A 16,333-nucleotide genomic window follows, 5' to 3' on the forward strand; every position below is an offset into this window, starting at 1 on the left:
GAGGGCTGGCGTAGCTGCCCCCATGAACATTACAGTAGAAGGATGAGGTGGATGATGAGTAACTGAATTTAGACAAGAGGGTGAGGAGTTCGAGGAAAGGAAGGCGATTGGCTGTAAGAGCCCAGAAACCTAATCCACAGAGAGCGGGGAAGCTGGGGGTGGGCATGGGGGCGGGTTCCTGGACAAAGTGATGTTTTGGCTGAGACATTTGGTTCCAGGGGCAGAGCGAGAGGAAAGGGTACCACGGCAGAGGGGACGGCATGTGCAAAGGACCTGAGGTGGGAAAATAGTTGTCCATCCAAGGAGCAGAGTAAAGCCAACATGACAGGGTCTTGGGCAGCAAGGAGGGGTGAGTGGCTCAAAATGGCCTAAGATGCGGATAGGGGTCAGGTTACAGAGTACATCACCCATAACCCCAAGAGGCATTAGCTGACACACATTTTACAAGAGGGATACTGGCTGTGACGTCAGTGAATTTCAGATAAATCGGCGAATAGCCATTCACAACTCAGTGGGGTCTTGCAGCACGCGGACTTTCCCTAGGGTCATAGTGAGAGGCTAGTTTGTTTTCTCAGCCAGTTTTATTGAACACCTATTGAGTGCTGGCTGGGGACCACACTGCTTGCTTGTTCAGATGGGTCCTGCCCTCTCAGAGCTGCCAGTCCCGTGGAGAAGGAGGGCACGGTTGGTCAGGTTGTGTGTGTAACAGTGCAGTGAGCATTCTGGAAGCGGAATTCTCAGCCGCCCCTGGAGCCCTGGAGCCCTCCACCCGCGTGGTCAGCAGTGTGGAGCGATCACAGCCTCGCGCCCCGTACCAGGGACTTTGCATGCTTGAGTCCTGCTGCCCCGGACCCCAACGTTTGTCTGTTTGCAGCTCTGGGAGTCTTGTGGCGTGGGGGAGGGGAATGTCACCTCCAGTTCCCACGTGTCTCTCTTGATGCTAATCGAATGGCCAAGTTAGGGCTTGAACCTAAGTCAGAACACTCTCTGGGGACCAGTTCTCCAGAGTGGGGTGAGTCGGTGGCTCTGTCTCCACCTTCGCCCCGAGTGGTGCATCAGATCTCACTGCCTGCGGCTCTGTGGCTGGTCCGCAGGGACTCTAATTTCCACAAGTGAAGTGGAGAGTGGGGAATTGTGAGCCAACTTTTAATGAGTCCCCAGCTGTCACTTGAAGTCCTGTGACTTATTCGGTAATGAACCCCATCCTGGCTTCCAGGGATTGGTATGCCAAGGGGGTTGGCAGGTTGTGCAGGGAATGGGTCCCAGGGTGCTCTTTAATGCCATTAACTGACTCCTGATGGGTCCGACTGTTCGCCTCTCTGTGTCCTCCAGGAAGTGTGCCCAGGGGCCTTGGCTGATGAGCTCTAAACACATGGGGTGGGGCTGGGGACAGTGAGTTCAGGCAATCCTACTAATCACCTGCTACCCCAGGACATTGCTTCCAGTGAATTCTCTGGGGCCCATAATTTACTACTTTAAACAGACTAGCTGGCCGCCAGTGTGAACTGTTCAGTTCCCTTTAGGTTCTTAAGCACAGATTCATAGTCAAGGAGAGATTTTGTGCCTCGGGGCACTGATTCACATCAGACAGACTCAGGTGGAAATCCTGGGAACCCACGGGGAGGCGAATAGTCACAGCATCTGCCTAATATATACACGGTCTGGCACTTAGCAAATGTTCAGGAAGTGCTAGATACTATTATTTTGTCATTCATGAGAGTCCTGTAGAAGGCTGAATAGAATGAATGAAGCCTGGGGAAGTCCGTCCACCTCCTGGCCCCATGCCTTTGGAACTTACCCGTCTGTTCATTCACCAAACCTCATTGAAAGATAACTGCATTCCAGGCTCTAGAATTCAAACACAGAGCAAGCAAGATGAGGTTCTTCCGGGGTTTACCTTCTCAGGAGGAGTAACTAGCTTATGCAAATATGAGTTACACAGTCACACAAGCAAAATGCTAATTTCAAGGAAATGGATTTGTCCTGCATTTCTTGGACCAGCTGTAGCCTGGGAGCCAACAAATAAACGGATCTTATACCAGAGTCAGGTGGGCTGTGCTGAAACTATTTTCCTGGATTTGGACCCTTCCCCAGCGAGGTTCAGGTCCCACTGTTGTTTGTTCAAACCTCCCGTCACGAGCACGCTATGGAGGCACGTACGCATGTTGTGTGTGTCTCCACCTTGTCAGCTTTATTCAGTCCTGAGGCAAGCTTAACATAATCGTAAAGCAGGTTCAGGATTCCAAACTCCGTGACATTTTACTACATGTTTAACTTGGCTTCATTCATGCCACACAAAGCAAAGCACAAGAAAAAGTCACGCAACAGACAAGGCATCGCAAGGGCTAAGACGTTAACAAACCTAATGCAAAGTCAGTCTGTGAGCTCGCAGCTGGGATGAGCTCCAGTCTGGGCTGGGTCAGCTCCCTGCCCTCGCTGCCTATTATGTTGAAGCAGCGAAGGATCTCTGTTATGTTCAAAGATCAATCAGGCAGCCCTTTTGTGAGCAACTGCCTTTTTGATGCAGTCAGATGTGAAAGGGGCAGCGTCTGGAAAGACTGACAGTTTGCCGCAAAGATACTCCCTTTTAAAACAGAATTTAATCAGTCTCTGGCCTTAGCAGACCTCTTTTGGCTCAGCTGGTTTCCAGTTCTGGAAACCATCAGCTTGTGCTGGTTTGGGGTATCCAGTCTGAACAGCAATGCCCTTGGCTGTGTGTGGCCCTGCTTGATGTAAATTACTGCCTGACGTGAGTGATTCCATCTTGCCCTCTGCACCGGTTCTATCAGCTCCCTCTGTCATAAACTGCAAACCCCCAACAAAGTACCCTGGTGATAGGTGTGTCCACCCCCCTGGTTCTTAATCACGGTTTCTGCCATATTATAGGTATTTGTGAGTTTTTACTAAATAAATCAATCACAAAATGCATCTGGAGAAAGCACATGGTTTGATCCACTTTGCCAAATCATCGTGAGACATCTGGTCAACCTGGCTATTGCATTTTTTTAAATAGCTGAACTTCAGCTAAACTTCCTGAACAAAGAGCAGGAAGCCACTCCTAGCTTCTGCAATGCATCTCCATGGTCCTGGATGAGGATCACATTTTATTTTTCTCTTTTCTGCCACACGGATACAGGAATGCATCTCATCCCCACACGGTTTCAGATTCTAAAGAGAGAGATAGCAAGGGCCAGACCAAACTGCTATTTTACCTAATTCAAAATGACGCTTGTTGGAGAACAATTATTTGGACAGACCTTAACTTTCCTGTGCCATGTCTATCTAGTCATGAGTGACACATGCATAAGTAAGCAAGCCTACGGCAGGTGCAGGGAATGGCCATGCCTAATCCTAATACCTGATGCCTGCACTTTCTCACAGATCTTGGCCTCAAGAATCCAGGATTACAGATGTGGAGGAAATTCACATAGGTTTTAGAATTAGCAGATATGGCCAGACACAATGAAGGGAATGAAGGATTTTTTTAATGGGATAAAGACTCACCATACAACATAAATCATAATCGCAAAGTTAATAAGCTTAATAAACCACAGAGATAGTACGAGTTGATTTGGGCCCAATGAAGGATGGACAAGTGTCTCCCAGGAAGCCAGGGCCAGGGAGCATTCCAGGCAGAGAAAACTGTTAGAGCAAACACATGGAGGTGTGAAGGGCATGAAGAAAGGGAAGTAGCCAGACTGTGAAGGGGCTTTGGGGTTGTCTTACAACAATCCCACTGGGAACCAGAGAGGAGACTGGACTGGCAGGAGATGCTGAAGAGGAAGCTGGAGAGGCTGGCTGAGGTCATGGTAATGTTGAATGAAATTGAGGGAACCGGTATCCACAGCTTTAGGCTTTTTGTGTTGGAAGAAAGCCCCAGATCTGGGGATTTTATGAAATGGAACTTGGTCCTCTGTATCAGTCAGCATAAGTTAAGTATGCTGCAATAACAACTAGTGACCTGAAGACCTTAGTGGCTGACAGCCACAGAACTGCACTTCTTGGTCATGTTTATGGGTCAGCAGACGTTCTGCTTGAGGGGGTCTTCTTCACTGCAGGACCATTTCTAAAGGAACCACCCTCTCTGGGTAGAGCTGGTCTTGTGACAAGAGAAAACTAAAGATGGCAGAACCACACGAGGCTCTTAAGGTTCCTGCTTAACAGTGACACATGTCAATTCCTATCACACTTCATTGGCCCAACCGAGATCATGGCCAAGCCTGGATTTAATGGAAGTTAAGAATTATCATCCTCCTGCAGGGATGGGCTCCAGCTGGCTTCTGGGGCATTTCTTCCACTCAGCAGCAATCAGGAAATGAAATAGTGAGCAAGCCCAATGCCAAGAAAAGGACACTAGGCTTTGGAGAAATGTCCTCTATTGTTGCCTCTGTGAATCCAGAATCCAGAGAAGGCAGGGATGGGGCTTGAGGCTGTGTATCAAGGGTTCTACATCAGTCCCAGAGGTGGAGTATATGGGTTAGCAGTCCTGCCGCCTCTCACAAATGAAAGCAAATCTGTCTGATTCACAAGAGAAGTTTCTCCAATATCCGTATTTGTGTATCATCATGCAGGCTGGGGAAGTTCCATTATCACGTAGCTCCTTGGACTCCCAGTTGCTGTAAAGAGAAGCCCACAGAATTCCTGAGTAGATGAGCCAGTGCCTGAGTCCCCCGACCCTGCTCTCGATGAGTGAGGGTCTGGCCCTGAGATTCTGGAGGCCCCAGTGGGACTCATTTATTGAGCCCACCTTGCAGTAGTCATCTGGTCAACCCCTTCCCATTTATTTTTTCCAAGTGGAGATGCTGAGCTCAAATGGGAGTGGCAACAGGCAACAGTCTTCAGAGAAGCTGGGGGTCTCCAAGCTCTGGGGTCACTATCTCTGACTGCTTCGTCTCACTGACCCTCTCCCCTTCTCTGAGGCCCACTCACCTGAAGCCACATTTACCCTGTCCAAATCCTAGCTCTTGCACCTGCTGTCTATGTGACCAGGGCAGCAGTCTTAATATCTGAGCCTCTGTTTTTCTCCTATGCAAAGAGAAATTTGCATCCACATTCTGAGGATGTGATGACCAGTGCATGTAAAGTATATGGTAGGTGCTCAGACAGCAGATGAGTTTGCCAAAGAGATGAATTCTTCCCCAGGCCTGGCCTCATCCAGAGCTGTTTATCATACAGGGAAAGGTGAGGCTGGCAGATGGAAATGTCCAAAAGCAAAGAGTGTGAAAAGGCAGGTAATTGTCAGGAAGGTATAGTGAGTTCAATGTTGTCACCGCTGAAAAGATATGCCCATATCCTAACCCCTGATGTCTGTGAGTGTGACCTTATTTGGGAAAGGAGTCTTTGCATGTTAAATTAGGTGAAGGATACTGAGATGGGATCATCCTGGAATGAGTGAGTGAGTCCTAAATCCAATGATAAGTGTCCTTAAATGGGATAGAAGAGAGAAAACACAGGAGAGAGGAGACAGTTATGTGACCACAGAGGCAAAGGTTGAAGCGATGGGACCATGAGCCAAGGAACAACTGGAGCCATCAGAAGCTGGAAAAGGCAGGAAAAGACCCTCCCCTATAGTCTTTGGAGGGAGTGTAGCCCTGTTGACATGTTGGTTTGGGTCTCTGTCCTCCAGAATGGTGAAAGAATAAGTTTCTGTTGTTTTAGCCACCCAGTTTGTGTCTCTTTGTTACAGTGGCTACAAGAGACTCATACAGTTGGCAAATACTACATTATTATAGTTTTGAATAGGCCCATTCAAGGCTCTGAAAAGTCCTGCAACAAAGAACCAGTTTGGCATTGAATTTCAAGCATTGGGACCACTCTTCCCAAGTAATAAAATAACAGTGGCTGGCATGATAGAAAGGGTGGCTTGTGTTTTGGGAGTTGCTGCAGGTAAATGGTGAGTGAATGACAGGGGAACATCCAGAGTGGTCATAAAATTGCTCTTTAAAAGCCCTGGTGGTCTCTTAGGGGAAGACTGTCTTGGGTGGTTAGGGATATCCTGTGCATTGCAGACAAGAGACTCACGTGTAGGTGGGGGTTGAGCCATCTGTCCACCTGTGGTTTCCTCTCTTGCCCTCTTTGAAGAGGCCGATCCAGGATGTCACCTGTTCAGTTGACGTCAGGAAGTCCTAGATGGGAGAAGGCACACTGAGAGGTAAAATTCCATCAGAGCTCAAAAGACAGAAGTTGGAGTGTCTGGGGACTGGAGGAAGGCTAAGGTGCAGAGGAGATTTCAGGTGAGCAGGCTGACAGAGGCAGCCGCGCACAGCACTCTGTGTCCTGATGTGAACTCCAGACCTACTATGTGCATGTTGTATGGCCCCAGACATACTATCCACCCCTTGGTTTCTCCCTCTGGACAATGGAAAGAATAGAGTCTCCGTCTCCTAGCATATTCTTAAGATCAAAAGAACAGACTGTGTGAGGTATGTGCACCTAGAAAGAAAGATTGGACAAATATTGGTTGTGACCTTTTTCTAAGGTCAATGCATATCAGAGCAAAAGGTTTGATCTGTAGGCTGTAGGAATATGTCTGGCTGGAAACCCAACTCAGAAGACATTCTTGATTCCCTTCTTTGGACCAAGCCTTGTTCCTAGACCAGGAGAGCCAGATATTATTTAGATCTAGCTCCAGACTTATAAGCAGGCAACCCTGATGCAGTGTGAAGTTCTGTGATGAAGGCCTCTGATGATGTCATGAGAGAATATGGAGAAGGGGTGTTTGTATTGGGGTTTTGACAGGTGAGTAGGAGTTCTCCACACAGATAGCAAGAATAAGGCCACTCCAACAGAGGGACCTACATGAATCAGAGCTTGGAGGTAGGACCTCAGTGCACAGGGTCCATTCCCTGCATGTCATAGCATGATCCCATCTCAGTATCCTTCACCTAATTGAAACAGGATGAGACAGGTCTTGAAAACCATACTAAGAGTTTTGTGCTAGATCCCAAAGGGGACAGAAATATGACTCCCCAAACTATTGTATAATCCCTCTCTTCACCCACTAAGATTCTGCCTTCCCTTTCCTACCTGTTCTGCTCGGCTGTTGATGATAACCAGGTGAGCTTGCTTCTGGGCACAAGAATCATTAGCCTGGGTCCAGGTGAGGTTGTCCAGGGAGAAAAAGTAGCAGGAGCCCTGAAAGAACTTCCAGTCCAGGGGGCAAGGCTCACATGAGGATTCTGTGAGAATGGAGCCATTAGCCAAACTGGCATGTCCAGTGTTCCATACAAGGAAGAAGTGTGTCACCCATCACTCCCTGGTCACATTCCCAATGGCCTCCACTTGAATACACCCAACAACTGGAAACTCACTACCTGGCAAGATGGTGCTCCTCATTATTGAAACTCATCAGAAATAGGAAAACGCTACAGATAGCCTGTGAGATGGGGAAAAGGGACTCGAGGGGCAGTGTGAAAATACCCTACTTTTGTGTAAAATACAGGGACATGTATTTTGACATTTTTTATTTGCTTAAAGAAACTCTAGACCAATCACCAGAGGTGATTCCGTTCCCGGGGGGACAATGCGCAACATCTGGAGACCTTTTTTGGTTGCCATAACTCAGAGAGGGTTGTCCCAGCAGGTGGGTCAGGTCAGGGATGCTACAATGCACAGGACAGTTTCCCCCCACTGAAAAGAATCATTCAGCCTCAAATGTCAATGGTGCATAGTTTAAGAAACTGTGCTTGAAAGGAAAACATATATAACTAGAAAATGTGGTTCCTGAGGGCTGAATGGGAGCTCAGCAGTAAGGGCTCAGGAGTGATAGAACTCTCACTGCCTTTGTCTATATCCAATTAGCAAACGCACACACAGAGTTGAGGCCATGACCTCTTGGTTCTTGGGATTGAGTCATGGGTCAGACTCTGTGCTGAAAGCACAGAGCCTGCTTGGTATTCTCTCTCTTCCTCTCTTTCTCTCAAAATAAACTTTAGGGGCTCCCGGGTGGCTCAGTCAGTTAAGTGTCCAACTGGCTCAGGTCATGATCTCAGAGTTCAAGAGTTCAAGCTCCATGTCAGGCTCTGTGCTGACAGCTCGGAGCCTGGAGCCTGCTTCGGATTCTGTGTCTCCATCTCTCTCTGCCCCTCCTCCACTTGCACTCTGTCTCTCTCAAAAATAAATAAAATTTTTTAAAAATTTAATAAAAAATAAAAATAAATAAACTTTATATGTATACAGAAACACACCAAAAACAAGGTGATGTACTGGTCATTTGACAAAATGTTATGACCAGAGGGTCAAATAAAACTAATGCTGTTATTTCCCCCAAGAGCAATGACTCAGTATTCACCAATTCACCATTTGCAGGGACTCTATAAAACACAGCTACATGAACAATAGGAACTGAGTGTATGTATAGTATATCTCATCCACCCACACAAAAGTTACATAAAAAGTGTGTAGCGCCAAGAACATGCCCTCCAGTAGAATCCGATCCAATAGTGTTGTTCATTCGGGCCCCAGAAATCTACACTGTGGCAAGTGACCAACCACATTTGGTAGCACACTGGTGTGGTTTTTTGAGAGTGAAGGCTCTGGGTCCTGAGAGTCTGTCTTGAAGGAGCTAGTGTTAATTTCTCCCCACTTTACAGTTGAGGAAACTGAGGTTCAGAGTGGTTTAAACGGACTGCCCAAGGTCATGTACAACCACAAGCTCAGACCAGATCTGGTTGTCTCAAAAGTCTTGTTTTCCTGGGAGCCCTCCACTATAAGTATGATCTGATGATGTCACTGGAACTCTCTGGAAAGCTGTGTGGAGCCATTGGCATTGGGACGCCCCTCTGGGAGCCATGTGTCAGAAGCCCCACTGTTGCAGGTGCTGACCAGAGCACAGCCTCTTCCCTCTCCACCGCCCCTCCCCCACTCCTTACCATTGCCCGCCAGTACAGCCTTCATTTGCCGGAACATTTCACCCCGGATAAAGTCCAGGTCGTGCCTGGCACCCCCCAGTCCCTGTGTCACTGGGAGACCCAAAAAGAAAGGTCTGGTGAGAGTCTTGGCAGAGAGAGGAGATATGGTGAAGGGGCAGGAGATGGACCATGTCAAACCGCACTCACCTTTTTCATTCAGTTGAATGACTTCCCACTGCACCTGCTTTGTTTTCTTCAAGACTGGGGAGAGGCGCAAGTAGGTGTTCCAGACTCCAGAACCTCCCTGGGGTCTCTCCCTGTTCCCCAAGCCCCAAGGAGCCAAGGCTTTCTCCCTTTCCCAGGGAAAGGCATTCTGGAGCTCTGAAATGTCCCGCCCATTTTTCAGATGAGGAAACTGAGGCCCAGAGAGGTAATGTCTAAGGCAGCCAGCTAGTTAGTGACAAGGCAGGACTTTTATTCCCTACTATTTAGCAGGGAGGCTGGAGTTCAAGTCCAGCTCAGGGATGAGCTTTAGGGAGACATTCACCAATAACTCAGACTGACTTCAGCCTATGCAGGCCCCCAAATGCCTGTTAGACTGATTGGGGGTGGGGGTCAGCATCATTCTGTTACCATTATGATCCCACTAGGGACACAGACCAGCCACCCCTGCACCAGCCCAGCAGATCTGCCTTTGCAGGTTGGAAGCCGGGGTGCTTGCTTCCCTGAGGTCACCCTGTCCCCGTGGACCCAGATACCTTACCTTTGGACAGAACCACACAGAGGATAATGAGCATGAGAAGCAGGATCAGGAACACGGCCAGGCAGAGATACTTCCAGGTCTTGTCCTGGGACGTCTGTCCCCATCGCCCTGGGGGAAACAAGGTCAGCCTCCCTCTCCCCAAGGATATACATTCTCTCACCTGAGATGCCTCAGAGAGTCTGCAGGAAACTACTGTATCCCCCGGGCTATTATGGGTTCCCTACTGGAGCCACTGGACCAGGAGGACTCAGAAAAGGCTGGAAAAAGAAGCCTATCACTCTAGTATAAGAAGTCATGATGGTGAAGGCTGATGGGATGCAAAAGGCCTCAGAAAGACTCAAACCTCAGATATTTCCTTCTTCCAGCCTGTGAGGGAATCCGGAAAATCCAGCACCCAGCTCTTGCTGACGAGGAAAAGGGCCCCTGTCCCAGCTCCCTGACTCACCAGTGTTTCCCTGCTGCGGGAGGGGTTTGGCTTTCAATGCTGTGATCTCATTGGGGTTGGGGAAGTTCCTGGCTTCAGCCATGGCTGCAATTCACTGGGCTCTGAAATGCCCCTGCCCGGCAGGGCTTTCCAGGTGACTCCACCCAGCCCTTGGAAGGAAACATCCTCCTCCTCAACCCTCCCACATTTGTCTTCCTTCCTGGATCAGCGTGGGGCCCCAAGATCTCTAGATGGCATGTGATTGAGTAATCTGATGGGGGAAGGGACCTGGGCACCAAGGGCAGAGGCAGTAGGCACAGAGCCTCCCTTGCAAACTTGATCTCTGCCCAAGGGGGTTAAGACACAAAACAACCCAGAATCAGATCCAAATCCCTGTACTCACACCATCACCCCTCTCCGCTCCTAACAGCTTTGTGTGAACAGTCATCCCAGATTTGCACAGTAAGGCATGGACATGGGCTTTAAGAAATCATTTGTGTGACTCTTTCCTTGGCTACTGAGATGGCTGCCATTTCCCAGTACCATTCATTCATTCATGCATGCATGTGTGCATTCATGCCTTCATTCATGCATTCCACTAGCTAGCTAGCTGATTAACTATTTATTAAAGGTTTAAAATGTCAAACATAACGCAATGACAAAGGAAGAAGGAGTTGGCATTTACTGACTGCCCTCTGTTTGTCAAACGCGATGAAATGCCCTTTATACATTCTATCCCATTTCATCTCCACAAAAACTGCCCAAAATAGTGACTCTTCAACACAGGATAGATGCAAAGCACAGCTTGGTGAAAACATAAGGCTAGTAAAAAGCACAGCTGGGGTGTAAATCAAGCCTTTCTGACACCAAGCAGTTTTCCCCATTATTCTCTTCTCTGTTGCCACATCAGTACTGTGCCCTTGAAAAAAAGGAAAGAGAAGCTGCCATCTGTCTGTCATGAGTTGAATAGTAACCCCTGCCCCCCAAAATCTATGCATTAGAGCCCTAACGTCCAGGAACTCAGAAAGGTCCTTATTTGGAAATAGGGTTGTTGCCGTTGTAATCAGTTAAGAGGAAATCATACTCTTATGATATGTGGAGTAGGTGGGCCCTGTCATCCTACTTGACTGGTGTCCTTATAAAAAACGGTAACTGGCCTGCGATGAGAATACCACATGAAGATAAAGCAGAGGTCGAGGGGATGCTTCTACAAGGCAAGGATCACCAAAGATTGCCAGCACTGAGAGAGGCTGGGACAGATGCTTCCCTCACACTCTCCAGAAGGAACCGATCTACTGATGCCTTGATCTGGGACTTCTATCCTCCCAAACTGTGGACAATAAGTTTCTGTGGCTTGAGCCACTCAGTGTGCTGTACTTTGTTACAAAAGCCTCAAGAAACTAACCTACCACCTCTTTTGCATATTGCATTGCAATCCTTAGCCACATGCATACCTATTTTACACAACTATGACCATAGTAGTGGATATCAGAGAGTTTCCTCATGCTTCAAGGCAATCATGATAATTTTTTAAGTAGGAAAAAGCATGCGATCAGGAAAACACAAACAAATAACAAGGAGATATGATTACATGTGTATCAGATTGGGGCAAATCTTTAAGTCTGTCACTAAGTGTGGCTGGAGCTATGGACCACTGGAACATTCTTACATGGCTGGTGTTAGTGTACACTGGTGCAGTAGTTCTAGAAAACAGTTGAGCACAGACGACAAGGCTGAGAACACACGTACCCTTGGAGTTACACTTGTAGGGGTATGTCCAATGCAGTCGTGTGCTTATTTGCATGGGGAGGGGTGTAGAAGAATGCTCATCACAATTTTTTTGTAATTGCCAAAATGGAGGATAATCAAATATCCATCTTAGTAGAATAAAAGAATAAATTGTGCTATATCCACATTATTGAAAACATACATCAATGAAGATGAACCAATAAGATCTATATACAGCAACTTGGATGAATCTTTCATATTTTATTCTGATTTTTAAAAACTCTACACTTACAAGATTACCTAAACTCTCTCTTCAGAAGCTAAAGCAATTATTCAAAAACAATTTGTGTGACCTACTCTCAAATGATGAGCAATGAAAAGTATGTGCGTGATAGGTAGGTAAGTAGGTGAGTAGATGACAGGTAGGTAGATAGATAGATAGATAGTTGAATAGATAGATGATAGATAGATAGATGATAGATAGATGATAGATAGATAGATAGATAGATAGATAGATAGATAGATAGATAGATAGATGATAGATAGATATATGATAGATAGATAGATAGATAAACAATAGTTCAGTATGGTAAACATATCACTGAGTTAATAAATAGTGAAGATAGATGAAGGGCACACAGTTCATTGGACTATTCCTACAATCCTTATGTAGAGCTAAATATTTTTCAATTTGAATTTTGTGGAGAAAAAGTACCAAAATGTGAAACACCAATATCCATAGAAGTTTTACTTTTAATAACCTCAAGGCTGAAATGATTAAAATGTCCATCAATTCATGAATGGATAAACAAATCATAATATCCACACAAGGGAATACCACTGAGCAATGTCAAAGAAATGAATTCCTGATCCACACAACAACATAAATGATTCTTCTTTTTAATATTTGTTTATTTTTGAGACAGAGAGAGAGAGAGAGAGAGAGAGAGAGTGAGCAGGGGAGGGGCAGAGAGAGGGGGAGGCACAGAATCTGAAGCAGGCTTCAGGCTCTGACCTGTCAGCACACAGCCTGACATGGGGCTCGAACCCATGGACTGTAAGATCATGACCTGAGCCAAAGTCGGATATTTAACCAACTAAGTCACTTAGGTGCCCCCACAACATGGGTGATTCTTAAAAGCACGTTGAGGGGCCCCTGGATAGGTCAGCTGGTTGAGTATCTTACTCTTGATTTCAGCTCAGGTCAAGATCCCAGAGTCGTGGAATCTAGCCTGAGTGAGGCTCCACACTGAGCATGGAGCCTGCTTAAGATTCTCTCGCTCTCCTTCTGCCCTTCTCCCCCTCTCACACTCTCTCTTTCTCTGAAATACATATATATGTACAAAAAAGCATGTTGAATGAAGCCGGACCAAAAGTACCAGCTTACCATAAGGTCTCATCTGTACAGAGCTAATTATAGTGCCAGAAAGCAGCATTTAGTTGTCTGAGGTTGAGGATGTGGGGATTGACTGGGAACTTTTGGGGGGGTAATGGAAACATTCCATATCTTAATTATGATGGGACTTCCATACCACACTCATCAGAAGAGATAACTTAAGGGGGCCTGGGTGGCTCAGTGGGTTTAGTATCCAACTCTTGATTTCAGCTCAGGTCATGATCCCAGAGTCATAAGATCGAGTCAATTCTCTCTCTCCCGCTGCCCCCCTCCCTTGTTCACTCTCTCTCTCTCTCAAAAATGAAAAAAATATACGTATATATAACTTAAAATGAGGTCATTTTATGTAAACTGTATGTCAATAGAGTTGTTTTTTTTAATTTTTAAAATGTCTTTATTTATTTATTGAAAGAGACAGAGCATGAGTGGGGGAGGGACAGAGAGAAAGGGAGATACAGAATCCAAAGCAGGTTCCAGGCTCCAAGCTGTCAGCACAGTACCCAATGTGGGACTAGAACCCACAAACACGAGATCATGACCTGACCTGAAGTCAGATGCCCAACTGACTGAGCCACCCAGGTGCCCCTAGAGTTGTTGTTTTTTTTTTTTTAATGTTTTTTATTTATTTTTGAGACAGAGAGAGATAGCATGAGCAGGGGAGGGTCAGAGAGAGAGACACACACACAGAATCCGAAGCAGGCTCCAGGCTCTGAGCTGTCAGCACAGAGCCCGATGCGGACCTCGAACCCACAAACCGTGAGATCATGACCTGAGCCAAAGTCAGATGCTTAACTGAGTTTTGTTAATGGCAAAACTAAACTATATTGTTTAAGGGTGTACATACACATGGGTAGGAAATTATAAAGAAAATCAGTAAGTGATGATCAGAAATCCGGGATACTGGCTAAGTCTGGTGAATTAACCCATGTGAAGAGGGATGTGTATGTGGGGCTTTCTGGTTCTGGCAAACATCTTTTCCTGCCCTTGGGTTGTAAATGTGGGAACATTTAGCATGTAACTATCCATTGATTATGCGTGTTTGTTTACATATTTTGTGTATATGCATTATATTTCATAATAAAGGTTTAAAAATGTTGTAAAAAGGGATACAAAAATACTTTGCAAAATTTAACTACTGTGTAGTTGCTAATGGAATAAGGGCTTTTATAGTCCTCTTGCTTTTAGTGATCAAATGTAAAAAAAAAATGAGTTTTTCAGTTTGGATGGCTTACTTGAGATCCAACTATCAGACAGCGTTTTCTTTTGTTTTTAATAATTTTTTTTTAATTCACATCCAAGTTAGTTAGCATATAGTGCAACAGTGATTTCAGGATAGATCCCTTAATGCTCCTTGCCCATTTAGCCCATCTGCCTCCCACAACCCCTCCAGCAACCCTCTGTTTGTTCTCCATATTTAAGAGTATCAGACGCATTTTCTAAGGACCTATTTTAGAAGTCAACATAACAATAATGTCTTAAAATTTTTTTTAAAAAAAGGGGACGCCTGGGGGGCTCAGTCGGTTAAGCGTCCAGGCTCAGGTCAGGTCAGGATCTCATGGTTCGTGGGTTCAAGCCCCGCCTCAGGCTCTGTGCTGACAGCTAGCTCAGAGCCTGGAGCCTGCTTCAGATTCTCTGTCTCCCCCTCTCTCTGACCCTCCCCTGCTCACACTGTTTCTCTCTATCTTTCAAAAAATAAATAAAAGACATTTAAAAATTTTAAAAACAAAAACAAAAAAAATATAACAATCATGTCATCTTACTCTTACACCACACAGTTGGCTCCGGTGTAACCACCAGTTCAGAACCTTTTTATGTCTGATATTGGGTAATATTGTCTTCTAAACAATTCCCATAAATTCTGTTTCCACCATCCTGGAGAGAAATTATTCAAGGAAGGTCCATCTGGGAACCTGAAAGTGTTGGAGAAATAAAAATCAAAACTCAAAAAACACGCCAACTCTTAAATACAGAATTAGCTCAGTTTATTACTGAACAAAGAAAAGATCCAGAATGCCTGCGTGTAGCCTGAAATTGGCCACAAAGATGTCAATGGTGAGCTCTGTTTACAAGGAATTAAAACCACAGTTGACACACATCACCTTTTAGTAAGCGGTCAGCAGTTACTGAATCTGCACGGGTATTTTGTATTAGTCACGCCTTTTTCTTTTCTGATGTGTTGACACCTGGGGCCTTGCTGATCCTGGAGAAACTAGACAGTTTCTAGAGATAGCGAACAACTCATCTGGCGCGTCTTTCCCACGAACACCAACCAGTCCAAAGCCATCCTCCCACTACCTCCTTTATCTAAGTACAAATTTATGTAACTATAAATATTCATGTATTTATTTTATATGCACAAAGTATTTATGAGTACATTTTAAATTTATATTCATGTGTTCATATTTAATATTTTCTTAAAGATCATCATAAATGTGGTACAAGAAACACTCAACAGATATTCCAAACCATACATTCCCTCCTCCTGTTACCATCTCTCTTGCTCAACCAACAAACCCTGACCAGAAAGAGACAAGACCGCTTAACTCACACGCTAAAACCCACTACGCTTATTTCTTATCGCACTTTCTCTAGCTGATGATGAAGGTGTTTTGCAATGACCAGAACATTCCAACCGCCAGAGTAGAAAAGTACTGCTAGCAACTCACGTCTAGAAAACCACTGCCCACACGTTCCCTTTACCCCAGGAGACCCCAGACTGAGCACAGACCCAGCCCCACCCCAACCACGCCCCAGCCTGTGGCGCCCCAAACCAACCCCCCAACCTCTCCTTATAAAACTCTAGGTGTCCCTCTGGCGGGCACAGAGGTCGGTTGTTAAGCCTTGAGCCTGCCACCTGCCCCAGCTGCCGGCCCCCAAAATAAATCCCTTCCCTTCCAAACCCTTCTCTCTTAAATTACTGGGGGCGGAGGGGGAGGAGGGGGGAGGAGATAGGATAGAAGGTTGGAAGGGGGTGGAGGAGGAGGGCGGGGGGGAAGGGGAAGGGAGGAGGAGCGCGGAGGAGGGATGGGGATGGGGACTGAAGGAAGTGGGGGAGGGTTGCGGGGGAGGGGGATGCACGCTGTTGGCCTGGACAGTACCGGGGCCCAACCATTCTTTCCTGAGTTACAGACTATGATCACTTGGTAACAGCACCTTTCCTCTGTGCCGTGCAG

At 46.2% G+C, this 16,333-nt stretch overlaps 1 protein-coding gene across 3 annotated transcripts; it reads right to left on the reverse strand.

Annotated features, from left to right (window-relative positions):
- Nucleotides 1-3,463: 3,463 nt before the first annotated feature.
- Nucleotides 3,464-10,222, reverse strand: CLEC4O (C-type lectin domain family 4 member O). Of its 3 annotated transcripts, none has more exons than XM_029919092.1 (7): nt 10,058-10,222; nt 9,613-9,720; nt 9,057-9,230; nt 8,871-8,960; nt 7,027-7,178; nt 6,022-6,125; nt 3,464-4,616 (listed from the first exon to the last, which is right to left on the reverse strand). In XM_029919092.1, exons 1-7 carry the CDS (start codon nt 10,137-10,139, stop codon nt 4,478-4,480), a joined length of 849 nt encoding a protein of 282 aa, XP_029774952.1. In that variant the 5' UTR covers nt 10,140-10,222; the 3' UTR covers nt 3,464-4,477. The 3 variants fall into 3 exon arrangements, with proteins under 3 accessions (XP_029774952.1, XP_029774953.1, XP_029774954.1); XM_029919093.1 differs by having other exon boundaries at nt 9,057-9,110; nt 10,058-10,220; XM_029919094.1 differs by lacking the exon at nt 10,058-10,222 and adding an exon at nt 9,956-10,051.
- Nucleotides 10,223-16,333: the final 6,111 nt, after the last annotated feature.

The sequence above is a fragment of the Suricata suricatta genome, chromosome 12, assembly GCF_006229205.1.
Source record: "Suricata suricatta isolate VVHF042 chromosome 12, meerkat_22Aug2017_6uvM2_HiC, whole genome shotgun sequence".
NCBI classification, from domain to species: Eukaryota; Metazoa; Chordata; class Mammalia; order Carnivora; family Herpestidae; genus Suricata; species Suricata suricatta.

Bases quoted from the DNA above. Each gene is read 5' to 3' on its own strand.
- CLEC4O (XM_029919092.1), bottom strand. From the start codon at position 10,139: ATGGCTGAAGCCAGGAACTTCCCCAACCCCAATGAGATCACAGCATTG. The intron at 8,961-9,056 runs GTGAGTGCGGTT...TGGGTCTCCCAG, and splicing joins CATTCAACTGAATGAAAAAG to TGACACAGGGACTGGGGGGT. The intron at 7,179-8,870 runs GTAAGGAGTGGG...CCATTCTCACAG, and splicing joins GGCTGTACTGGCGGGCAATG to AATCCTCATGTGAGCCTTGC.